Source organism: Acomys russatus, chromosome 4 (genome assembly GCF_903995435.1).
Source record: "Acomys russatus chromosome 4, mAcoRus1.1, whole genome shotgun sequence".
Lineage (NCBI taxonomy): Eukaryota > Metazoa > Chordata > Mammalia > Rodentia > Muridae > Acomys > Acomys russatus.
In genome coordinates, this window is record NC_067140.1 from 81,645,968 (window position 1) to 81,672,342 (window position 26,375).

At 43.4% G+C, this 26,375-nt stretch overlaps 1 protein-coding gene across 1 annotated transcript in view; it reads right to left on the reverse strand.

Moving 5' to 3' along the window:
• Ralgapa2 (Ral GTPase activating protein catalytic subunit alpha 2) overlaps positions 1–26,375 on the reverse strand; it is a 282,989-nt gene that overhangs the window by 96,338 nt on the left and 160,276 nt on the right. Inside the window, exons 25-32 of the mRNA XM_051144780.1 lie at positions 16,130–16,258; positions 12,130–12,258; positions 11,272–11,330; positions 7,237–7,345; positions 3,867–3,977; positions 2,523–2,591; positions 2,118–2,255; positions 901–1,084 (exon numbers count right to left, since the gene is read on the reverse strand). Of these exons, the coding sequence (XP_051000737.1) occupies positions 901–1,084; positions 2,118–2,255; positions 2,523–2,591; positions 3,867–3,977; positions 7,237–7,345; positions 11,272–11,330; positions 12,130–12,258; positions 16,130–16,258 (928 nt within the window). The remainder of the gene's footprint in view (positions 1–900; positions 1,085–2,117; positions 2,256–2,522; positions 2,592–3,866; positions 3,978–7,236; positions 7,346–11,271; positions 11,331–12,129; positions 12,259–16,129; positions 16,259–26,375) is intronic.

Here is a 26,375-nt window from a genome sequence, read left to right on the forward strand (position 1 = left end):
CCACGCTTCAGTTGAGTCAGCTTCCTCTACATCCCTGAGAAGCAGAGATGATCTGTATTCTACTAATGACAGAACCAGTGCAAGGCTTTGTCAAACTATTAAAAAAGAAAATATTCCAGTGTCTTTTCTCTAAATCCCTAGAGGAAACGCAAAGCTAGAATGTCCTTTGTCCTGTCCCTCTCACCTCCCGAAGCTCCTCCTCCTCCTTCTGTTTTAAGTAGTTAGTGAATAAAAACGAGCAATCTGAACACGTGCACTCACACATGGCTTGACTATGTGTCTTGCTGGTAACTTTATTTAAAAGCAGTAATTATATCAAAAATAGGCAATGGTCTAAGTAAGTCATTGAAATAGGGCTAAATCTATTTTAGCGTGGACTGCACAGGCTACACTCGCACCTGACCACAGCCTGCTGTGTCTCTTCCCTCTCCACCAAAGGCCCACGAGAGAAGTCTGTCACAGGGTTGAGTGGTTACCAACTTCCTTCATGAGGGGCTCCTGGTCTAGATACTCCAGGAGCTCTGTCAAAGCAGCCCACCTGCTGAGTCTAGCTTAAGTTCTTCCCCATTGCAAGTCCTGAGGATGCTAACCTACCTGGCTATATGCAAAGCTTTTGGGGGACAGAAAATGAGCCCTTTTTTTATGTGTGCATTCCATGGGTATGAGACAAACAGGTTTCCAGTAACACAAAACCATGTGAATAATTTAAGATGGGGAAAAAAGAGAGGAGGAAAAAGAGGAAGAAACGGGGAAAGAGGTTTGCCATTAGAGACCTTATAAACTGGGATTTCAACCTCAACAAGTAGATTCAAAACAAACCCAAGACACAAGCAATGAAGGGCAGGACTCCACCCACATCTCTTCCTGTGCATGAGACTGTGTATCTGTAGTCATACGCACCCTCCTGCACAGTCAGCAGGTTCCCCAGGTCTGCTGATGAATGGTACTGGACTGGCTCGGAGTTCCTCACATTGGCCAGAGGCAGGAAGGGGTCATAATCCGTGGATGACAAGTCAGCCAAGGTCAGAGTGTAGTGACTCTGCTGTGTGTAAGTGCTCGAGCCACAGACACAGCAGTGCAGAACCTGAGGAGAACAGACAGGAATGGCACTCTGCATGCTACCTCTCCTCAGCCCTGACACACGGTCCAGATCCCACAGTGCTTGGGAGACAGGACTCCCTCCTAGGAACATGTCAAGATACGGGCTCCTTCCCATTCTTAAATATCTTCTTGCTACTAGCAAGTCAATAACAATATGTATGTTCTCAGGGCAAATGGAAATGACAGGGGACGGTGCCTGTGTCAGTTCTTGTGCGATTGCACACACCTCAATCTTTCATCCTGCAAAGGCAACAAGGCGGAAGGCGCCAGCCCAGGAGATAAAAGAAGCTGTGGGAAAGCCCTCATGGCAGAGGGAAGGGTGACCACAACCTAAGTTTAAATCAGTTCAACACAGGAGCCCATGAATTATAAGGAATGGTTTAATACAACTTTGAAAGTATAATGAAATATAAGTAAACTGAACACAGATTTTAGAGTCTCTAAATTCTGACAAAGTGACATTTCTTAACTCATATCCTAAGGATTATTTTCCCTTTGTGTTCTTTTATTTTGTTTTTGGTTCTGGTTTTGAGACGCAGTCTCATTATATAGTCTCGGCTGCCTTCAACTCAAAGCAATCAATACTTTTGCCCCCATGATCCCAAGCACTGGGATTACAGCCATGCACCACCACACCTGCCTCTTGTGGCTTATTTAAGGCAAAGAGATTACTAGAAGCATTATGTTTTCTTTCAAACTCTGATAAGCAGATCTTTGTGAAGCTGATGCTGCAGACCCTCTTTGAAATGAAGTAGACACAGACCATGTGCCATGAAGATTGAGGTCATTCTGATGAGATGGCAGACGACAGTCATGTGAAAGGCACACATCTTCACCTTGGCAACCACCATTTCGCTACAACTGAACCTGTTCTGCTTACTCATTAAGTACTCATTTCTTCCCAAATGTATAACCTTCCACAGGTCATTTTTCAGAAGGCAGAAATGCATGAATGTACAAAATGTATAACATTTTGGTAATATTTAATCTGTGCCCAAGGCTTAAAGGAGACTCACCCTGTAGATATAATCCAACAAGGGAGCCCGGGACGGGTGCAGCTCCTCCAGGACTGCCGTGGACACAGGATGGAGAAGGGCACTCACAGGCAGCGCCATGCACCAGTCCAAGAGGCAGAGGAGCAAGGACACAATAAACTAGAAGAAGAAATATATTCAGAACTTACACTATGGTCCTTAGGACCTACTCCATGTAAAAATAAACGTAACCGTCCCTGAGTACATTCAATATTTAATAGACATTCAAATGTAAGCAAGTAACTAAACAAAAAGAGCTTACATAGGAAAAAAATTTAAGCCAACATATAAGGATGCTATAAATGACACCATCGTTTATAGTAGTAGTTACCATTCTGTCTACATTTAAAAATAACTCTGGGGGAAGCTACCTAACATGTTACTTACCTTTTTATCTGTTTCCACTGAGGAGTACTCGGCACTTGGTAAAAGGAATGCGATTGTGGCCACAAGGATCTGCAGAAAAGATAAGACCCAGTGCAGCAGACCAGAGTTATGGTTTGGCAGCCATATGTTAAGAATCCCAAGATGGCCTTGCAAGAAACACGGCCTGGTGCCGACTCACTGGATGGTGACACAATGCTGAGGGCCAGTTGTCGATTTGAAGATTATGATCACTTCATGGTTTCTACTTCTTTTACGGGGGACAGAGACCTCAAGGCAAGAGCAGTTCTCTCTACAGTTACATGATTTCTACTATTAGTCCCACATTTCTAGGGAAGTGGAAAAAAAGTCTTCAAAAGTAACTGTGCATAGGTTCCTGTTTGCTATCTTATAAATCAGCGCAGGTCTCACCTCCTGTTTCGGCACCACAGCATGCCCTGCATTCTCACAGATGTCCTGCCTAGATAACTACAAGGTGATGCTAAACCCAACTTTACATTCTGCAGCAGAGTAAAAGGCCTATTTCACTCCAGGTCACTTGAGGTCAAAAACCACTTAGGACTCTCGCTGTGATTCTGAGAGAACAAAGTGATCTTAGCCACTGAAGTCTGTCTGGGGTTGGGAGGCTACGAATCTGCACCACTTCTCTCTCCCTGCAATCCTTCATGGGGACAAATCAAATCTCAGCGTCTCCGCTGGATGAGCAAAGGCTTGCTTGAAGAAGTAGATACAAAACTGCCAGGCACTGGGTGTGCAGCATCACAGGCACCTGCGAGTCAGTCTTTGCCCAGCTCTGAGCAAAGACCCCTGTGTGGTAACCAACCTCCAAGAAGCTGTGGTTGAGATGACACTTCCTGTTCCTCGGCCCCTCCCCCAGCCACCACCCCCGCAGAGGTTAATCCTGCACTGATCTCATTACTTCGAGTAACCATGCCATGGCAGCCAGCATGGCCCAGGGCTTCAGTCTGAGAACAACTCCCACTTTACACAAAGGCCAGGGCCCCGCCCTGCAAGGAAGGCATTAAACCAGCTGCCTACTCCTTGTTGGCACCATCCAAATTGCTCTCAATGAATAAAGCCCAACCTACAAAAGGTCTCTTTGTTGTGGTCGTGTCTGCCTCTCAAACTCTCCAAGCCTCTGCCCTGGAACACACTGCAGGCTTCTTTGCGCAGTGCCTAGAACAGCAGCTGAGAAGAGCCAGCCGACACTGCCTGAAAGCGGGGCTCACATGGCCGTTTAATAGTTGCTTCTCTAATGATTATTTGAGGGTCTATAGTTAATTAGCTTTCAAAAACATTATTAAGCAGGTAATTTGGACGCTTTAACGTTATAGATAAGGGACTTACTTCTGCCATTTTTCGCGGTAGAGCAGTTTCAAACACCTGAAGCTTTTCCCAGTAGGAAACCAACAACTGAAGAACATCACAGGCTACCTGAGCCACGATCTTGTTAGGAAACTACAAAAGGAACCAAAACCCCAAGTCAACAGAGCAGCTCAGGTGTATGGTCTGGAGGAAAACAGCATCATTTGCGCTTCCCAGATGTATACACAGTTCTTATATGCAACTGAGGAAAACTGTGTCCAATAAATATCATTTGTACATGACCATTCCATTCCATTCTGTTGTCTGCGTGGACTCACCTCATTAGCTCATATATTCTATAGAAAAGGGTGCTCATTATTTGCCTAGAAATTAAAGCCCAAATTAGAAGAAGAGGAGGAGGAGGAGGAGGAGAAGGAGGAAGAGAAGGAGGAGGAGGAGGACAGACAAGAGAAAAAGGACAAGAGCTGAGGGAGACAAGATAAAGGGGCCTCGTGCAGAATGGGGAGACATGGGCAGTCAGGAAGAAAGTGATAGGATAGGATGGAGGGCTGAGCTGTTCCTGGAAGGATGTAGACAGAGAGCTGGGCTTCTCTTGAGGTGAGCATCAGTACGTGTGTGCAGTGGAGGCACAGGCTCTGAGGCAGCTAAGGATCTTGAGACAGGGACTACCACTGGGGTAGCAGTGTGCATACACCATGAGTGAGGTGGAGAATGGTAGGTATAAAAGAAACCATTCTCTCACTCACTCACTCACTCACTCACCACACAGCCACAAAGAACTGACAATGTGCCAACCCTGAATTAAAGGCAGAGAGCTGAAGGCACAAGATGAGTACAGTAGGTAACTATAGCCTACACTTTCTAGAAACTGGAGCTGCTATGGAGCTGGTACTATGGAGGAGGCTGGTGCTATGGAGCTGGTGCTATGGAGCTGGTGCTATGGAGCAGGTGCTATGGAGCTGGTGCTATGGAGCAGGCTGGTGCTATGGAGCTGGTGCTATGGAGCTGGTGCTATGGAGCAGGTGCTATGAAGCTGGTGCTATGGAGCAGGCTGGTGCCTGCCTTGCACGCTGTGCTCGGACTCTAGACTGAGGGTTGGTGTGGTCAGACCTATGCACAGACAGTGGGATGATCTGGCAGGATGATGAACACGCTGACAGCGGAAAAGCACAATATGCATAATTGGATTTTTTTTCTGGTGCCTTTTGTTTTCTCTCATAATTACAGAAAAATTGCACGCATGTTGAGAATTTATTTATACAAACAAAAACATACAAAGAATAAAGTGTGTTCATCTGTGATTTTATCCTTCTGTTATTATCAGTCTTTCTAAAATAAGTGATTTATTTATTTATCTCATGTGTATGGGTGTCTTGTTTGCATATGTGGCTGCACCATGTGCATGCCTGGTGTCCTTGGAGCTCAGAGTAAGACATCAAATCCCTGAGGATCGGACTTACATATAGTTGTGAACTGTGGGTACTGGGAACTGAATCCAGGACCTCTGGAAGAGCAGCCGGGTCTCTTAACCACAGAGTCACCTCTCCAACCCCAAGCCAGTATCAATTTCTACCTCTGTTCCATATTATATAGGAAACCATCCACTTCTAAGATTACATCAAATTATCAACAGTGTTCTCAGATAAAGGATAAAGCTAGGAAACTAACTTAAATTAAATGTGTATGTTTAGACTTCAGAAAAGGAACAACTAAAAAAAAAATCCTATAATTTAGAAAATGGGGTATTTAAAAAGTGAATTGAGATCCACATAAGTCAACAACTTATATCCAGTAGTTTTTGCTCTGTGGTTTGGAAGTCAGGGTCATGCACACTGAAACTATACAAAGCCCCAGGCAGGAGGCCAAAGCATGCGGGTTGGACCTGTCTAGAGTCTCAGCCAGTGCGTTCTCTTCATCTGTTTAGTATAGGTGGCAGTGTCACTCCACCTTTTGAAATAGTTCCCAGTATTAAAGATGATGACAAGGGCCAGGCCAGAGGGAGCTGTGCCATGTGGCATCTGTTGATGCGTTCTCACATTCTTCATCAAGGGATCAGTAGCATGTTCCAGCCTAGAGTCTAAGATGTAACCCAGGTGTATATGATAAGATATAATACAGGAGGGATGGGGGATGAGGTCATGGCGGGGTAAAGGACACACATAGGGAACAAGAGGTACTGAGTGTGGTCAGGCAGGTGCCAGGTCACAGTGTCCCATTCCAAGGGTGAAGTGTACTCTGGGTTGATCATCGTGGGCCAAAGAAGACAATGCACAGAGGGTGGACACGGCTGCCACTGACCTAATGACAACTGACCAGAAGGTGCTGTAGCTTTTGTTACTATCATAGCTGCAAGAAAGAAGATAGAGAAGGGGCCTGGATACTGGTATTAGAAAGGTAGTTTGGAGTTTCAACTCAGATGCAGCTGAAACCTCCCACAGCCTAAACAAGCTCCTCATACCTCCTGCTCGTCAGTTCTCTCCTGCTCTGGTAAAAATGGGACACTTGCTTTGCCACTGAGACATGACAAGCCCTTGGTACAGTGCCTGGAAGACTCACTGGTTCTGCAAATTTGAGAGTAACAGTGCTAATGATGTCTACGCCGGTTTCTACGCAGGAGCCAAGGAGGCAGGATGCAAGCTCTGCTTTAGGAGGCGGCCGAATGGTACAGTGGAAGCTCAGCTGTGTCCTGTGCATCACACACATGTACTCTCAATGCTGGAGCCTCCATTCATGCCTGTACTTCTCTGGACTTCTCCGGGACTTGATTCCCCCTGGTGTAAAACAGGGATTGTGGTGCTCACCTTATCACAGAAATTCTACAAAGTAACCTGTGGCCTATTTTGTGTGATGCTCAAAAAACAGTACATCTCTCATTAACAAAGCCAAGAGGGAAGACGGCCCAAAGGCCTCATGTTCAGGTAGCAGGTGGACCTCCCAAGTGGAAGCTGCAGGTTCCTGTCCTAGTCACGGTTTGAAACCTCACCTTCTTATACCCTAGGATGTCCAGCCACGACAGGAGCCCTAACTGGCTTCGGCCTGGTCCACAAACACTCAAGTCTATGCATGACCTAAGAACAAGTGCCAATAGGGAGGCAGCCACTAGCAGCCTTGCAGACGATTAAAGCTGAAATTGGCTAAAATCCTGGGAGAGAACTTAATGTCAAAAAAGCATCAAGAAATGGGAATACCTCAAGAAGAGACTTGATACCCTATGAGCATATACAGGGGGAGGTAATCCCCCTCAGGAACAGTCATCGGGGAGGGGAATAATGGGAAAATGGGGGGGAGGGGAGCATGGGAGGATACAAGGGATGGGATAAACATTGAGATGTAACAAGAATAAATTAATAAAAAAATTAAAAAAAAAAAAAAAAGAAAGAAATGGGAATACCTTCAAAGTCACACCTATCACATTGATGGCGTCCTTCACCTGAGGGTGGCTGGCACAGTGTGCAAGCTCTTCACAGATCCAGACTCCAAGGGAGCAAATGGCGATGCATCTTTCAAAAGAGAAGCAAAAGCAGAAAAACACTCTTGAAATTTAATATATTTTAAAATGAAAAAATACTTGTAAATCTATTCATTTAAAGGAGCAACAACTACAGATACATTAACACAACACTTTCCTTGAGAGAAATCATAAAGAACTTCCAGTGAATCAGTTTTCAGGATGAACAAAATCACCAATTTTACTTAAAATGTTCATGAAATTTAAATTCAGTGTACTTAAATATTTTATGAAACAAGTGGTATATTTTCATTAACTACCATAATCCATGTTACCGGTTTTATTGACTCTAAACTATTATTACATTTTATTGTTAAGATAATTTTGAGAAGGAGCAAAAAGCATAGATCTTAGATTATTTAAAGTTGGGCTTGTAGTTGTTTTCTTTACAAAGTATATAGTATATACTTCAAATGAAAGACAAACACTATATTTGATTTTTAAATAACTTTCTAAATAAATACATTTTCACTGTTATTTCTTCTAAACGACATGCCAGTAATAAACTATTCTTCAAAGAAACGTGACTTCCTATAAATAAAGCAAGTTAGGGAAAGAAATTATAAAGATTATTTGATAGGCATGAGAAAAAAAATCAAAGATACTCCACAAAACCTTGGGCTTGAAACCTGAGTAGATAATACTTTTGTTTAGGGAGGTTAAGTCTGAGGGCTCAGGCTCAGTAGGACAGGGGCTATCAGAAGGCACTAGAGGATTTACCTACGGTTGTACTGCATCTGGGTGTTAAGACATTCAACTTAGGTATTAAGTGTATAGTTTGATAGCTAGCTGGGATACACAAAAGATTCACTAAAAAGGCCATGTATATGATTTTGAAATGGCTGACAAGCATTTACAGACTGGCTAGAGTGCATGAGACTAGGCCTAGGCCAGCTGCTGGGTTACTTTAACATGCACGGATGCTAAGCAGTGATGGGAGTTAGCGTGAGCTCAGGAAAGGGGCAGTGTAGGGAGAAAGTAGAAGATGTTTCAGGGGACATGCTGTTTAGAAGAGGGGTAAAGATAGACTAACTTCAAGACTGTTAAAAACTGTTATGAGAACTGAATGGAAATCCACGACAATGAAATTGACTATGGAAAATAAAAATTAAAAGCCAATAAAGGAAGCATAGGAAAAAAGGCAGGAAATATAGGTAATAAACAGGAGAAATACTTAGGAGCTCCAGTTAAAAATAAAAATTAAATAAGATGAAAAACATGCCCAAAAAATCACTGGTAATAACAAATACAAATAAACTAAAGTTTTAGTTAAAAGATGAAGATCGCACAACTTTATACGATCATAAAATCCAGATATACACAGCTTTTGCAAAGGCATCATAAAGAGAATACAGAAAAGCTATTTTTAAAAGATGAAAAGTATGATATAGTATAGAACCAGGAGAAGATAAAGTAGTCTCTAAAATAAAACAAACCATCCATAGAAATAAAGAGAGCCATACAAACATAAATACATTAATTCACTAGAGATAGGACAATTCCAAATGCCTATGCAACTAATAACACAGCCTTTGACAAAAATATCAGAAATTAGATTAATGTACAACAGTAGGAAGCTTTTAACTTATAGTTCAGTAAACAATAAATTAATAGTAATAATAGTAATAATAATAATAATAATCCAAGAAGGAATGCAGACTATATGAAACAATGTAAGGTTATGTCTAGAACAGTACACCTAATAATTAAAGAAGAGTATGTACATTCCCTCCTTTCTCTTTTTAAAAATAGTATTTTTAATTTTTATTTTATGAGTGTTTTGCATGTATATCTATAGCACTCAAGGAGGCCAGACCCGGACACTGGACCACTGGGACTGGACTGTTATAGACAGTTATAGACTGCTGTGAGCCACTCTGTGAGTGTGCTCTCAGCGCCTGAGCCACTCTGTGAGTGTGCTCTCAGCGCCTGAGCCACTCTGTGAGTGTGCTCTCAGCGCCTGAGCCACTCTGTGAGTGTGCTCTCAGCGCCTGAGCCACACTGTGAGTGTGCTCTCAGCGCCTGAGCCACTCTGTGAGTGTGCTCTCAGCGCCTGAGCCACACTGTGAGTGTGCTCTCAGCGCCTGAGCCACTCTGTGAGTGTGCTCTCAGCGCCTGAGCCACTCTGTGAGTGTGCTCTCAGCGCCTGAGCCACACTGTGAGTGTGCTCTCAGCGCCTGAGTCACTCTGTGAGTGTGCTCTCAGCGCCTGAGCCACACTGTGAGTGTGCTCTCAGCGCCTGAGCCATCTCTCTAGCCTCTACGCACATTATTTTCACTAAGATATGGGACATCTGCTAAAACTGACGACACACAGCGGCATAAAGTAAACATTAACACATACATTTTGATCGACGCTGTATTACTTGAGGCAAAAGTAGCAGTAAAAGACAGAGAGAGGGTGGAGATGGGTCAGTGACTAAGAGCACTTGTTGCTCTTGCAAAGGACCAGGGTCCAGTTTCTAGCACCAACATGACAACTCACTTCCATGCATAACTCTAGTTTCAGGAAAAATACTAACTCATATAAAATAAAAAAGAGATAAATCTAAAAAATTTTTCAAAGATAGAAATAACCATATGTTTAGGAAAAAAAAAAAAACAAACAAACCAAACCCACAAATGATCCCATGAAGGAATCATAATGAAAAGTAGAAAAAATCAATTGAAAACTATTCCATATTAAAATGTAAAAATCTGGAAAAGGTAGCCCTTAACAATAAGCCCTTAACCACACTCATAAACGTTAAAGGAGGAGAGATAAAAATACACCAAATACACATCTTTAAGAAGTAACGAAAGAACATCTCAAGTAGAAGAGTGCAAGAGCCCACAGCTGGAAATAAAAACAAACACAGAGAGGCAAGCAAGAACAAAAACTTACTGTTTGAAAAAACTAACGATGACATCACCTAAGAAGACCAGCATCCAGCCAGAGAACACACAAGACACTTAACCGCGGAGAGGGGATGGACAAACTCTCGGACACTTTTGCTAGTGAGATCTCCTAAGATGCAGGGGACTAACCCTACCATTGCAGAAGAAAGAGCCCGTGTTTTGTGACTCTTTGGCCTGACATCCCAACAGGGTGAGGGCGTGACGGGGGTGGGAAACTACACCCTTTGCATGTGATGTAACTTCCTGAAGCAGAGTCTGCAGGCCTGGTGGATGTATCTCACACCTAGGCTAGTTCACTGCTAACAAACTGGTAATGTGCACAGCTTCTGGGAGCAGACTGGGGGAACTGGACCAACCTGGCTATTGAAGTTAAGTGAAGTTGAGAAATGTACAAAAATTAATAAACTTTGCAATCACAAGAGTTCACAAGACAGTAAAGGATGATAGGCCTCTGTCTTCCCATGTGCCTAATGGCCAGGGCATGTGCTAATTGCCTTGAGGCACTCAAGAGGCTGAAGTGGCCTCACAAGGTTGGATGTTGAGTTTGAGAGATGGGCGCTCTCCCAACAGCGTTCCCAGCTTGGCCTGCACCTTGAGAGGAGAGGTAGGGACTTCTTATCCACAGCTGGCATTGAAAGCCGCCTACCTTGGTCACAGACCGTAGCAGTCTTAGGTGCTTGGCAGAAGCACCCAAATGTTTCCACACATTGCCAAATGTCTCCCGAGGCACAGATCACCTGCGGTTAAGAATTTCTGCCTAAAACACAGACTGTTGCTCTATCCCTCCTGCTTACTGAAGACATCATTCATTTCTAATCTTGCACTTTCTTATGTAAAAGTGTGCACCTTCCAGTAGTCATGGTGACCACTTAGGCAGCTGAGCATAGCAACCTTCTGACATAATGCTTACTACACATTGCAGTGCGTGTGAGAAAAACATAAAAGTTTTAAAGACATTAACCGTTTATACAGAAATGTGCTTCTTAAAATTCTAACAGTTTACCTCTCATTCATCATTTACCTTGCACATTCATTTGGTTCCTCGGTAGCATTCTTCAGTAAAATATTTATGAGGTAATGCTAAAAACACAAAATTCAGTAAATGAAAATTTGATGTCACTGTTGGTTTCCCGCTTGTGCCGACCATGTCACAGGCACCCTGGAGCTAGCAAAAGGCCACAGAGTTAGGACGGCCCTTCCTTCAGGGAGAAGCTGGCTCGCCTCAGCAAGTGCCTCCCTGGGTAGCTGAGCCAACCTGCAGCACAGCATTTCTAGGGATCCAGTAGAAATCAAGCAAAGCATCTGAGACTTCCAGATAGGAAAATCTCCATTTTATTTTGATTGGATTAGACACTGTACATTGAATTACAGATTATAATCAGGTATTGCAGATTGATTGACTGATGCTGGGGCTCTTTCTTTGCTTCAAAAGCCAGCTGAGGTCAGAAAAAAAATGCTTCCTTTTATTCCCCAAGAAATAATTTGGAATTTCAGGTTATTAGTAGCATTTAATCAGGCCAGCAATGGGACTGAATATTTTGCTTATTGGAATTATTTCTTATAAATTCATTTGCTACGCTAATGCAGCGTAACTAAGCTAACAGAATTATTACAAATGATGATTCATTACTTAATTATGATCCCTAGGAACGATAAACAGATCTAATTGAAAAAAAAAAAAAAAAAACCAGCAGAGGAACAGAGCTATCAGGTCTAACTGCAATACGCTGTGAATCTGATACATTCACAGTACATACAGTGCATTCTTCTGAAAACAGCTACTGAGGCTTTTAAAGGAGACAGACAGCTGAGTGCACAGTCTGGAAGACACAGTGGTGGAGCGCAGCAGCGGATGCTCAACTCGAGAGGCAGTAGGTACCTTGACATCTCCGCTCCCTGTGATGACCTCACTCACTTCTGGCACTGACTGCAGCAGGGGGATGTCCTGGTAGGTATTTGGGAAGCAGACGAGGGAACCGAGGAGAGTGAGAGCTTCTGAGCGGGGCGCCTGCACACGAGGAGGGAAACACAAGGTTTCTTTACATAGGCTGGAAGCTTGAGGAACATATTTTACTTCGTTCTGGTTTTGAGAGGGAATCTTTATCATTTTTCCTTCTCGGTATAAAGTGCCAAACTATTTCCGGTTCTTTTCCTGGTTAGGCAAGAGAAGTGTGCTTAGATGAAAATGTGAATTTCCAGGGAACGAAAAACATCTCTATATTTGATCTAAACAAGTGCTATAAAAACTAGTCTACAGGCGCATTCAGAATTAGAATGGCAAATAGCTCTGTCGTGGCTGCTTTAAGTCATTTTGGCATTCGTGACAGAGCAGAGCAAATGAGAACGACCAGCGTTATTGTTCAAGTAAAGAGCGAGGGCATCCATAAGGAGGGGAGCTGAAGGTAGTTACCCAGAGAGAGAAGGGGGAAAGACAATGCCAGCTGGGGACGGAGCACTGGGGATAAAGTCCGTGTGAAATGCTTTGCTTAGTGACTAAATATGAAGGGCTGGTGACTACTGCGGACTCCTAACGTGTGCTAAAGTCAGGCATGGTGAGCACTTAGGCTAATGACTTCCAGGGTACATGCCCAGCAGATACCGCCAGGCTCAGTCTCATCTGACACGGCTCTCAGCTCCCTTGCATTATAAGCATTTTTTATCACGTGGCTTTTGGGATAATTTCCAAAGAGCCCGAGAGTCTCCCTTGCTGGAACTGCCCATTTCCTTAGGACATAACACTGGGGTGTCGGCTATAGTTCTGTCTTCTTCACTCACAGATCTACTCAGTCCAAGAGCGATCTAGACCTGGGGCTCGCTGCTGTACACTGTTACACAGCACCCCGTGGTATGTGCACACAGGTTTTTGATTTGCTTCCGATGGATATTTGGACTGGTTCTAGCTTTGGCTGTTAAATATGGCAGCTATGTAGAAGCTTCCACAGATTTCTTTGGTGATCTGTTCCTGTGCATGCGTTTCTTTCTCTCTGTAGTTGCCTGGGCAAGCAGGGATACGTCATATTCCTAATTAACTGTGATACCTGTGGCTGAGCAGGTGTGTTCCAGCCAAGCCCTCTCACCAGGTGCATGGCTTCAATCCTCGCATTTATACAGGACAGGAAGTCACAGCATCACGCTTCCTTTATATTCATAGTCTCTCCATTTAAAACACCATTTTGGAAAGCTATTTTTTTTCTTTAGCATTTCTGAGGTATGACAGATAAAATCATATACACTTATTTCTCAGCTTATGGATTGAAACCCCCACAGGGGTTGCCTATTAGATATCCTACATATCAGATATTTACATTACAAGTCATAACAGTTGCAAAATTATAGTTATGAAGTAGCAACAAAATAGTTTTATGGTTGGGGTCTCCACAGCATGATGAACTGCATTAAAGGGCCACATCATTAGAAGGTTGAGAGGCACTGGTTGAGGGGGTGATATGTGTGTGTGTGTGTGTGTGTGTGTGTGTGTGTGTGTGTGTGTGTGTGTGTGTGTGTGTGTGTACTGTTAAAAGCACACACACTGTAAAAGGAAAGCCACAATTCTGAGACCTATATCATCATGTTGCACAGGACAGGAGCTCTCAGAGACTTACCAGAACTTTCTACACTCTGACCACTATCACCCCATTTACGCCTCAGCCCTTAGCAAACACCAGCCTTGTCTCTGTCCATTTGCCGTTCACTATTTCACATGTCACAGAGACGATGCAGGCCCACGTCTGGCTTATTTCCCAGGCACAGTGGCCTCTGGGATCACTCATGCTGTCAAGATGACAAGATTTCTTTGTTTTTAAGGATGAAAACTAGTCTACCATGTGTGCCACACGTGCTCGTCCACAGGTACACACATGGCAAGTTGCTACTCTAACTTGCTAACCTGGGATAATGCTGCCGTGAGCATGAGGGCTAACCTGGGATAATGCCGCCGTGAGCACGAGGGCTAACCTGGGATAATGCCACCGTGAGCATGAGGGCTAACCTGGGATAATGCCGCCGTGAGCACGAGGGCTAACCTGGGATAATGCCACCGTGAGCACGAGGTCTAACCTGGGATAATGCCACCATGAGCACAAGGGCTGACCTGGGATAATGCCACCGTGAGGACGAGGGCTACCCTGGGATAATGCTGCTGTGAGCAGGAGGGCTACCCTGGGGTAATGCCGCCGGTGAGCACGAGGGCTACCCTGGGGTAATGCCACCATGAGCATGAGGGCTACCCTGGGGTAATGCCGCCATGAGCACGAAGGCTACCCTGTGGTAATGCCGCCGTGAGCACGAGGGCAGCTCTCACTCCACATGCTGCTTCTGCTTCCTTTGCCCACACATCTCAGCAGAATTATCACATCACTTAGTGGTTTTATTAATTTTTAAAAGTTACTCCATTTTCAACAATGGCTGTACCAATTTGCTCTCCTATAAAGGGCTACACATGTTGTACATGTCCCACAGAAATACTCCTGGCAAGTAATAAAATTCTAACAAAGTATGGTTCTCTTGCCTGTGTCTTGTTATTTTTTCAATGTGACTTGAAGGGGTAACATTTAACAGGGAAGTTCTTAAAAGATGATTTCCCCCAATTCAGAAATAGTCAAGCAAGAAAAACTGGCACATCTTAAAGAAATCTGACACCTTTCTTCCTCATTTTTTCCTTTTCTAAATCTTCCCTTTTGTTCTGGCCTCTTCCCTTCTCTTTACTTTCTAAGTTAGCCTTAGAAGAAGACATTAGGGCATAAAAATATGAACACAAATTATCAATTCTAAAAGTATTAACTGCCTCCAGTGGAAAATGAGAAATTGCCCAGGTATCAGACAAAATTTACAGTTCTGACTACTCCTGCTGACTTCACCTACATTCCTGACAAATCAGAATCTCACTGTCTTTACAGTGTGTGAGGGGCGCTGACTCAACAGACCAACAGTCCACATGTGCAGCACGAGTGGGAGAAGGCCCTGTAAACCTCAGTGGAAGTGCTGGCTTGCAGTCTAAGGCCTTGGCTGGGTAAAGATAGACAGGGACAGCCTCCCTCTCTGCTCCCCGTGCTCAGCGGGCCCACCTGCTTCCAATTTAGTACAAGAATTAGTCGTGCTGGGTGGTGGTGCACACCTTTCATCCCAGCACTCGGGAGACAGGGGCAGGAGGATCTCTATGAGTTTGAGGCCAGCCTGGTCTGCAGAGGGAGTCCAGGACAGCCAAAGCTACACAGAGAAACCCTGTCTCAAAAAACCAAAAAACACCCTCCCACGAAAAAGAAAAAAAAATTACTAATAAAAAAATTTTAAGAGTTTTCCCACACATTAATAAGAATATATATTCATTTCTGGTAAAAAAAAATAGTGTTCTAATATTTTAAAGAAATATTTTCAGAGCTAGGGTACGCCTTAGTGATAGAATGCAAGCTCAACAAACATGAGACCCTAGATCTGATCCCAAAGACCACAAAATTCTATTTCTTTCTACAAGACTCACAATAAGCAAAACTAAATTTAACAGAACAACAACTTCAAACTCTCTCTTTATTGTATTTGTGTCCATAATGTCATTTTCTGGTGGATACTAATAAGAGTCTGTAAGACAGGCCCTGCTTTCGTGTAAATGTACTGACATATTAGTGGGGATATGATTTCTCACACTTTGGCCTTTTGATGAAACGCCTTTCCAGTACCAGTATGTCATCTTATCCTACAATTTCACAGATCAGCTGCCAGGGTATCTGCTCGGAGAGCCCAGTTTCACATCGCACTAATGAGTCAGCACCTGTTAAGAGTGGAGAAATCTGAGCCTTGTTAGCAACTGTGTAGTCTCCCAGGCTCTGTTAGCAACTGTGTAGTCGTCTCCCAGGCGCTGGGACGCTGCACATTGCCACACTCACCGCCAGCATGTCCGTGCTGAGGACCCTGGCAGCCGCAGTGATGAAGTCCCCCACCAGCATTGAGAAGCCAGGCAAACCCAGGGAGAAAAAGCGGGGTGAGCAGTTTCTTATGATGGTGTTTAAGACATCCTGAAAAAGAAAATACAGAAACACAACTGTAATCCTAAGAACAAAATTCAGTAGTTTCATTGTGTGTATGCACAACCACCACTAGCGAGACAGCAGGGCATCGATACGTTTTTAAGTCAAAGAGTGTAGGAGGTGCGTAACTCCAATGGCTTGCAGACACATCTTTTGGTAAAGGGACATACCAAGCTGTAAGATGACACATCCAAAACTCACACTGTGCCACTGAGGCTAGCTAAACATCTGTCCTGCATTCCACTTGACAACAGGCTTCTTGGACAAGCTACAGGAGTGCCAAGACAGACATATAAATAAAACTTACAAACACCTGACAGTAAAATAAAAACTTGGCTCCTTTTTTAGCTCCAGTCCCCAGAGGTTCAAGCCACAGTTAGACAGTTTTATAGGCAAAGGGAATGAAATGACCACTCCTGTGAGCTTCAGGCACTGAGAAGTGGGAATGCGCTTAAGGTAATGCTGTAACATGCGTGAGGTCAGGGGCTTGCCACGGATCTGATGTGCGCAGGAGATGCGAACACAGAGCCAACAGCAACCATTGGCCAGAGCTCGGCATCAGGAGCGTCTCCCCAGCAGATCTCCATTCTGCGTCTATAATGGACACCTGTGGAGGGCTGGCTGGCCCCCAGCACCCCACCCCCATTCCCGCCTGTGCCGGATCAGATCCACCACGGGACAATGTTGACATCACCACGGCAGGCACCCCCTCTAAAGCCATCTGTGTGAGTGTGTGCATGTAGAAGCAGGATTAGTATGAAAGCCACCATCTTCTTCTACACGGATCCTGGCCAGGCACACAAATCAAGCCCACACACTAAAGTAAGTACTTTAGCTATGTGACGTGCTGCAGTGCAACTGACAGTGTCCACATACAAGTAAATAGCAAAGTATAAGAGGCTTGGCTGTCAGTGGAGCTATCTGAACAAGCCCTTCCAAATAGTCCCGACTTAACTATTAAATCAGAGCAAAGCACAGCCACATGCTAATTTCCAAGGTTATCTCAGGCCCTTCATAATAAGATTCACCTCATTTCATGACTTGTCTTCTTAAACAACTTGTATGTGCTCATAAAACATTTCCCCCGAGACATTTTTCTTAAAGTAGATACATTAAATAAATATATATAATGCTTTTTATATGTTTCAAATTACCATATAATAGTTATTATATTAGTGCTCACATATTGATAAGCAGTTTCGCTTAAAACTTGAAGTTTTGAAATTTCAGTGGACTTTTTATTATAAATAAAAGGATTTATATATGATTTATAGATAAAAGATGAGATAAATATTTGATAGAGATAGATAGATGACAGATAAGTAGAGATATAAAAGGAAGGCATGGAAAAAAACCAAGCCAAGGTTTCTTCCCAGTTAATATTTAAGCCGGCTTTAATCACATCCTGCGATACTCTTAGGGTTCCTATCAGCCAAGACAAACATTCTCCGGGCTGAGCAGATGGATGCTGCAGGTTAGAAAGTGTGTAGTAGACTCGTGCTCCAGGAGTGGAACAAAAGATCTACCCTTTTCGTAATTAAGCCTCTGATTAATGCCCTGGGCTCCTCACCACACACCTGTAATTACTCACAGAGGTATGCATTGTGCCGGGGCCTTGCCTCAGAATATCAGGCACCAAGCTATCCAGCAGCAGATGGAAGCACATTTCTGTTGACATATGCTGCAATGAAAGGATTCGTGCAAACCTGGCTAGCCAGGTAGCAGAATGCCATGCATCCGAAGATTAATAATGCAAACAGCCAGGATGTTAGCTTTGTTATGTTTGCATTAATTCCATCTGTTGAGATGAGGAGCTAAAACCTCGAAGTCTATGGGTTTCAAAAACCTTTAGCACACGCTGAACTCAAATGAGCCATTCTCACCACTGGAATTTAGAACTTTGGTTTAAAGATGGTTTTCTGGAATAGGTTTGTGGGGATTGTAAACGGAATCCTTTATTAAACTTGAAACCATAACTTGTGAATTTACTTTGTTGGTGCATATGCATAAATACCTAGCGGGGGAAACCCTACACTCAGAAACTACAAAATTGTCACTAGTGCTAGAGATGGGAGAGACAAGAGTAGCTGAGATAAAGTCCTGGGGCTCACCCAGTCCTTGGACCTGGGCCAGGGACTTCAACTGAAGCTGCTTCCATGGGCAGAGAGATGGGAAAGAGAGGGACAGTAACAGATGGCAAGCCTACCCTGCTTTGCCACCCACGTAAGGCAGAGCCTGGAGGGAAAGTGTGCTTTCTCTGTAGTCACCAAAGACAGCACTGGGGCAGGGTTAATGCGGGGGGTTAAAGACAGGGCCATATGACCAGTCAGCCAAATTACCAACACATGCTGGCTTACTTTCCTTATCTACACTGAAATGGAGCAGTCCAAAGGGTCTATCTTTGAGATAACACTTTAAAATTAGGAGTAGCCACATGGTACTCAGGAGAGCATCTGCTATCCATGTTTCCAATAGAGAGGGGGCCATACATCCAGGGTGAGCTCCAGCAGTTTCTAACTCGCAGAGAAATGGTCTTTTACCCCACTCTTCCACCTCAAGGCACTAAGATCAATCTTTGGAAATACAAAAGAAAATCCTTCAGGTTCTGATAGTTTATTTACAGCCTACAGGGCTGTGTGAACACCACAGAATGGCAGTTACCGCACACCGTCACTCAAGAGGTGATCCTCAGGCCCTTTATAGTGCCCTCCCTCTAGAGCCAGCATGATTTACCTAGTCGATGTTTTTCAAAGTGACTAATTATACTAGAAAACAGTTGCCCTTCGTTAGAAACAGAAAACACTCCTTAAAAATCAATATAAAATTAACAAGCAAATGATGCTTAATTTCTTGCTAAAATCATCACTAGCTGTAGGAAATTCTTAGTCTGAGACAGGTATTTCTCTTTTAAAATAGAGGTTTGCTATGTCACAGGGCGAACAGTGGTGGATGTACCACCTCCACCGGCCCTGAGAAAGTCGTAGGGAAGGGTTGTGATGAGGAAAGAGGGTGTTATTCTCACCAAATAATCCCTTCTCTCAAGCCTGCCTCTGTTGTAAGCACTGCTGGGAAATATCCCTGTGTTCAAACTCTCCCTGAGAGGAACTCGAGCACTGGTGCCACGAGGCCTGGATTAGAGGCTGCGGCCACCCTGGTGCGGCATGTCAGCAGTGAGAGGCAGATGTGAGCAGATGCTTTATCGAGAGGCCTTCAAAGGCCACACGGAGGTAGACAGTGTAGCCAGCAAACAATGTTTCTCAAAATGAAGGATTCTTACTTCACAGAACGTACTTCATAGGTTCAGTCTGCATAATTTATTGAAAGAATGTTTTAATGATCTACAGAGGAAGGGCATTTTAAAACCTTTCAGAGATAGCACAGGGAAGTCTCTTGTATTATCCATTACCTCAGAAATTAAGAAGCTCTAGCAATCAGTGCCCTAAGGCAACTCCTTTAACAAGGGATCAGAGACCCTGTATATAACTTGGGGGGAAACTGGAAGCAAAATTGACAGCATGACCCTTTCATTTTCTAAGCTTTATCCTTTTGAGGAATTCTAGAACCTAACTCAAACAAGCGATTCTGGTAGTTTCTTCTACACATTCCAAACAGACTAAACAAGTAGTTAAACTAAACAACAGGTGTAGAGGTAAAAGGGATCCGGAACAGGAGTCCGGCGCATCCTTTAAATTGACTAGGATGGAGCAGACATACTGTTTTTGCTGGAAAGAAACCACGCTGTGAACTGCCGCCACACGGTGAACAGGACACACGCTGCATTTCCCATTTTAGTGAAAGGTCTATGTGTAAGCTACAATGCTGAGTGCGAAAGCTAGGCTGTAAGATGACAACTGTGGCTTTGCAGCTTATCACAAGGTTCAAGCTTATGAGAAAGCGACTGGTGAGAACATCTGTCTCTTATCACTGATCTTGCAAAAAATCAGGTAATTCAAATAGAGGAGTGTTGTTTCCTCTCCTCCAAAGCACAGTCCTATAAACACAAACTACATTCAGCCCCTCAAATGAATCGCTCTAATTGAATGCTATGTACACAGTAACTGGAAAAACTATAAGTGATAAGGAAAACATATGGTGACGGCAGCACAAATTGGCTTACTCATTCTGCGCAGGGCTGCTTCTTTAGTTCTCTTTATAATTGACCTTTAAAACGATAAATGTGTAAAATAATTTTGTTTATTACAGCTCTAAACCTTCCAACAATTACACAAAATGGAAATTTTAAAGGAAGGATTCCTTCTGGAAGCATTTCCATTGTTTACATAATTGCACAGCTATAATTTAGTGCCTGTGTTGTTATGGAAAATTTTTTAAAAAGGGCGATTACTGGCCATTTCAATTCAAAATATTGCACAGTAGTGTCAAAGATGGGGGCAAATGTTCGCTTTGCCACAGTTTGAAATGGATTAACCCTGTACATCTGACGTCTCGACACAGCGTTCTTTGAAGCACAGACGTTCAGAAGCCTCGTGCTCCCTGCTTTGGCGATGTTGTCACTGTGCTCTCTCACCAATCACATGTATATTTTTCACTTAATATTTGCTCATGCCCCAGCAGATGATGGCTGTAACACAATAGCCAGCCATCTGTCTCCCTGCCTTTCCTTGGAGGACTTGCGCCTGCTTCTCCAGAGCAAACAGATCTGGTTATCCCACCTACAGTCACTCACGCCCTCTGTGTGGCTGAGCAGTCATCAAGAAATAAAATACGTGTGTACAAAATCATGTAACTCCTCATTTGATTTCTCCTTTTAAGGGGTGCTATGCAGCGAGATGGTTCCCTCGTGCCTATCTTTTACCTGGTATAGACCACAGGAAATTTTTATTTGGTAACATCTATGTATTCCAACAATCTGGTTAATTAAGAAGCAGGACTCACCCCACACTTGGAAATTATAAAAAGTATATCTGAGTATACAGGAATATTTTTCACATTAAGTGTGGATATAATTTAAATTAACAACAGCCACAACCACAATGCTATAGTACCTTTAGGACACTGAATATCAGCTGTGGCCTGAAGTAGCTAACCTAACAGACCGGAAGCCTTCGGCCTTGGAATTCCAAACCTGGACCTCTCTTCTCTGCCGGTGGCTCTCTGGTCCTTCAGCTCTGTGTCCAAGAACACCCTCTCACAGACGGGTCCTTAGCTGCCTTCTGACCTCCGGTGACAAAAATAGAACCTTGGTGAGGTTACACACGTCACCACTACCCCCAGCCCCTATGCCCAGGCCACAGTAGAACATAGCACCAGTATGGGACTGCAAATTACTCTCAAGAGCTAAGCCAAATGATGCGTGGTGTATGCCACACATTCTCTGTGTAAAGGGCCAAGTGGGATGCAATTTATTTAGGGGGGGAAAAAAAGGCAGCAGATTTTCAAAATGTGATTTCTGTGGCTGTGACTATGTTTCTAAAGCCCACAGAAACAGGGCAGAATACAGTAATTGGACTCTTTGAGCTCTATGCCCCGAGGACAGCTGTGACACCGAGTTTCCAGGACAGTGGCATGCACAGCAGAAGGGAAGTGGGATGTGTGAAAGATGCTTAGAAGGCAGAGACCTGTCTGCCAGCCGCACAGTGATGAGTGGGCAGAGGGCGTAAGGCAGCCTGCAAGCTCAAAGGAAGTATCTCCAAGTTTATTTATGTCTACTTTATAACTTATCCCTCATTTGACAAGGAAAGCTCGGCTGGCCTTTGGAAAGCAGGACCAGTCAGGTTTGAAACGCTGCATGTGATTTTATTTTATAGTAGAGTCGGAAATTCACCAGCCCTGTCCAACTGCCTCTTTTTGCTATTCGTAACAACTTTATTAAATACTTCATATGTAATAAAATCCATCCTATAATGTGTACAAATAGCTTTTAGTGTAGTCCCAGAATTAAGCAAACATTACCACTATCTAACTTGAGAACATTTTCATCACTCCCAAACGAAACTCAATGTCCATTAGCAGCCACTCCCTGCTTCCCACTACCCAAGAACCTGGCAACCACTAATCTGCCATGTGTCTCCATGGATTTGCTGGCTCTGGAGACTATAATATGGAATATTATAGTGTGTGGCATTTATATCTGGCTTCTGCCACTTAGCATGTTTTCAACGTTTACCCTGTTTTATTTTTCATTTGTTTTTGCTTGGAATAATGTCCATGTAGCCCATGGCCTCAAACTTACACCATAGTTGGGGCTGGCCTTAAAATCCTGGAACTCCTCTGCCTCCATCTCAGGACTGTTGGGATGATAAGCATAGGTTAACATGTCTGCCATGACACCTTATAAAAATAACTAAATAATATTCCATTGTGTCCACAGTCTTCATTTTATCTTTCATTTTTGAGACTGGGTCTCATGTAGCTAAGGGCCCTGTAATCTTTCCACCTCAGCCTTCTGAGGGATGGGATTTCAAGTGTGAGCCTTACACCTGCCATGTTTATTAGTTGGTGGGCAGGTATGCTGTTTCCACCTTGGTGCTTGTCAACAGCGGGAATCTCTGTGGCCAGTTCCTTAAGCCATCAGCTCATGGCGGCAGAACTAACCGCCACTTCTGTGAACTGTGTGCTTACCTTCTGAGGACTGTCTGCCACAGCAATTCCTCCACTTTATATTCTCACTAGGGAAGTTCAAGGATTCCAATTCCCCCATGCTTGTCACAGTTATTTTCTCTTTTAACAAAACTACCCCAACAGCCAGCTTGATACTTTGAGTTTTTGATTTGCATTTTTCTGTGATTGGATTATGTTCAACATCATATCCTGTGCTTGTGGGCCATGCTGAAGTCTTCTTGGGAGAAACTTCAGTTTATTTAAGTCATTCTTTTTTTTTTATATTCGGGCTATTGACTTGGTATTGGCTGTAATGCTTCTTCCTATATTCTGGCCAAAGGAGCTTTATTGGGCATGTGATTTGTACATATTTTCTACCATTGTGTGAGTCATCTTCTCACTTGCTCAATATGTCCTTTGATATGTGGTAGATTTTAATTTTGGTAAAGGACAACTTAGATTCTCCCCTTTTCTTTAGTTGTTTCTCATTGCTCAGACTTTAAAGTCAATTCCAAGATAGTCGCACTTTCTTGGTTTACTTTCCTCTAAAAACATTATAGTTTCAGCTGGTTTATTATAAGTCAAATTCTTCACATAGTGTGAGGCTGAGATGGAGGCTGGTTTCATTGTGTATGTGCTTGTGTCTCTATATGTCTGTGTGTGTATATGTGTGTGTGTGTGCTTGTTGTATGCTCAGTGTATCACATATGTGTGCACTGGTATGTGTGCCCAATTACATGTATAGAGACAGAAGAAGGCATCAGATGGCCTGCTCTGTCACTCTGCCTTACTGCCTTGAGACAGAGTCTGTCACACTGGCTGCAAGCAAGTCCCAATGGCTCTCCTTTCCCTTCCTCCAACAACACTGGGCTTGCAGGTAAGTGTGGCACTGCCCAGCGTTTTCACAGGTGCTGGAATCTGAAGTCGGGTTCCTTATGCCTTGCACAGCAAGTACTCTTACCCAGTGAACCAAGCATCTACTTAGCGCCTGCTTTTAGCACTTTCTATGTAGATGTCCAGTTGTCCTAGCACCACAAGAAGAAATCACTTCTTCCCCACTGGATTAATTTTGCACCTATATCAAAAATAGGTCAACCATAGATATGTGTTTCTTTCCATACTCTCAATTCTATTTTAGTGATTGATAAGTCTAACTACTTGCTAGCACTATATTATTTTAGTAAGTTTTGAAATCAGAAACTATTGTTCTTAAAATATTTTGCAGCCAAGCGTGGTGGCTCACACCTTTAATCCCAGCACTCTGGAGGCAGAGGCAGGCAGATCTCTGTGAGTTCGAGGATAGCTTGGTCTACAAAGCGAGTCCAGGACAGCCAGGAGTACAAGAGAAACCCTGTCTCAAAAAGCAAAAAAACCCCAAACTATATATATGGGGGGGAGGGTAGAGAAAGAGGGGGGAGGAGAGATTGATTTCTGAATTCAGAACTCTATAATTCCACATGGATGTATATAATCTGTACATCAGCTTTGAGAGTATTACTGGTACTATCTTCAGAGCTAGCAATATGAGACTGTTTCCGTTTGTTTTAATTTTCTGTGATGTTCATATATTATAACCGCTTGGATAAGTTTATCTCCATGAATTTTCATCTTTTAAGGCCACTATAAATGAAATTATTTTATTGATTTCATTTTCAAATTTTCCATCATTGATATTTAGAAATATAATATGGTTGGCTCTTAAATATTAACCTTGTATTTTGTAAACTTGCAAAATTAGCTTATTTCATCTAATAACTTGTGCGTACCCACGTGTATGTCTATTTCTTGGAGCTTTCCTTCTTTACAGACCACGTTCTTAAATTTTCGTTGTGTTATTTACCTGTCCTAACCGATTAGGAGGCTGCAGGGAGCTGGGGCAGTTAATTTTGGTTAGCACCCTGACTGGATTAAGTGGCAACAGAATGTTACCGCAGCATACCTTCAGGCAGGTGGGGAGGCATCTCCAGGGAGAGAGGCTCTCCCCAGCTGAAGATGGGGAAGGAGGAAGTGATCCGAGAGCCTTCCTGTTCACGCACAGACTGCCACTGCTGTTCTTGTCTCTCAAATGTGAGCCAAGTAAAATAAATTCTTCCTCTTTTACATATTTGGTCACAGTGATAGGAAAAGTAACTAATAGGTCACTTTGGAACACAGGTGGGGAAAACTAGCATCCTTGATTGGCTCTTTGACATTTAGGAGACTGTGGTAGTTTAAAGTGGCAGTGTGTCATTTCTTTGGAGGGACGACATCCAGAGACTTTGATTCAGCATTTAAACCCAGACAAACCTGTATTCAAAAGAGTTTTGAAGGGTGGCAAATTAGTGCTTTTCACAAGAACGCGTACAATACTGTGATATCAGCACCAGCAAGAGAGTTTACTTGACACAATTAATTTTCTTAGCCCTAGTTTTCAGTCCCATGAACCAAACATGAAACCCCTTAATCCTGACCAATGCAACTCCATGCCTAATGCTCATGGGCCAGGAAGTCACTGCTGTCTTTCACGTGTGCTTCCTACAATGGGCAGGCCATATCCTACCAGGAGACTGACAAGAAGATGGCAAGCCTATTAGAGAACTCTGGCACCATTATAATTCCTTATGATGATGAAAATTGCTGAGAGTCAAGGAAAGAAGTGACTTACGGATACACAAATAGGACCTTGAAGACACTGGCCTACAAATATAATGACTGTCTCAATTGTCACCCTGATGAGCTTCAAGTCTACAACACTGTAGTTTGTTTAATGAGGTGGATGCAAATGCAGAAAAGCAGTTATTAACTCCTCAGCCGACACCTCAGAACATGAGGGATGCAACAAGCTGTCACCAACAAATGACAGCAGTGGTACAGACTTGGCTACGTCACTCTCCAAACACTGGGCATGGATGCAGACTAGACTTGATGGTCAAAGCTGAGGGAAAAGTCTGTGAAGATAGGCAGTTATACACCGCCAAGGAAATTCCTAGGCCTGGAAAGCAGAGTGGAAGGTTGGAAAGACACTTGCTTTTTGGGGAAACAAGCACCTGCATGTCATACTGGAGTGAGGGAGAGCACCAGAGGGAGGGTCTATAAGGAAAAGCCAAGAAAGGCATTTCCTAGGATTCCAACAGGAATGTGAGGTTCCTGTGTTTAGTGTCAAAATGAGCAGTAAAGAACACGCAGCAGCTGTGACTGGGGTGCCCAGTCAACTGGGGCCATCTCTGCTACAAGGTTCCAAGCTGGTGCCATCAAGGGCCAGGTGCCCCTGTTTAAACTTGTTTCCTTCTCACATGCTGAAATCAGGAACCAGGCTCTCAGGGTTAGAGGAAAGTGAACTTGCCTCACAGCACTGGGTTTGCTGGGCTGTTTCCCAGCCTACACTGTAAAGATGAAGTATTTCTGCTGGAGCTTTCCCCTGCTTTCTAGTGTGTTCTCAAGTCAGAAAAAAATAGACTTTATAACATAGTTGCTATTCTATTTAAGACTAGAAGAACATTCAATGTATGCTCTCTAGTTTTCTTACAAACAATCCAATAAATAAATAAATTAGACCAGCTGCACA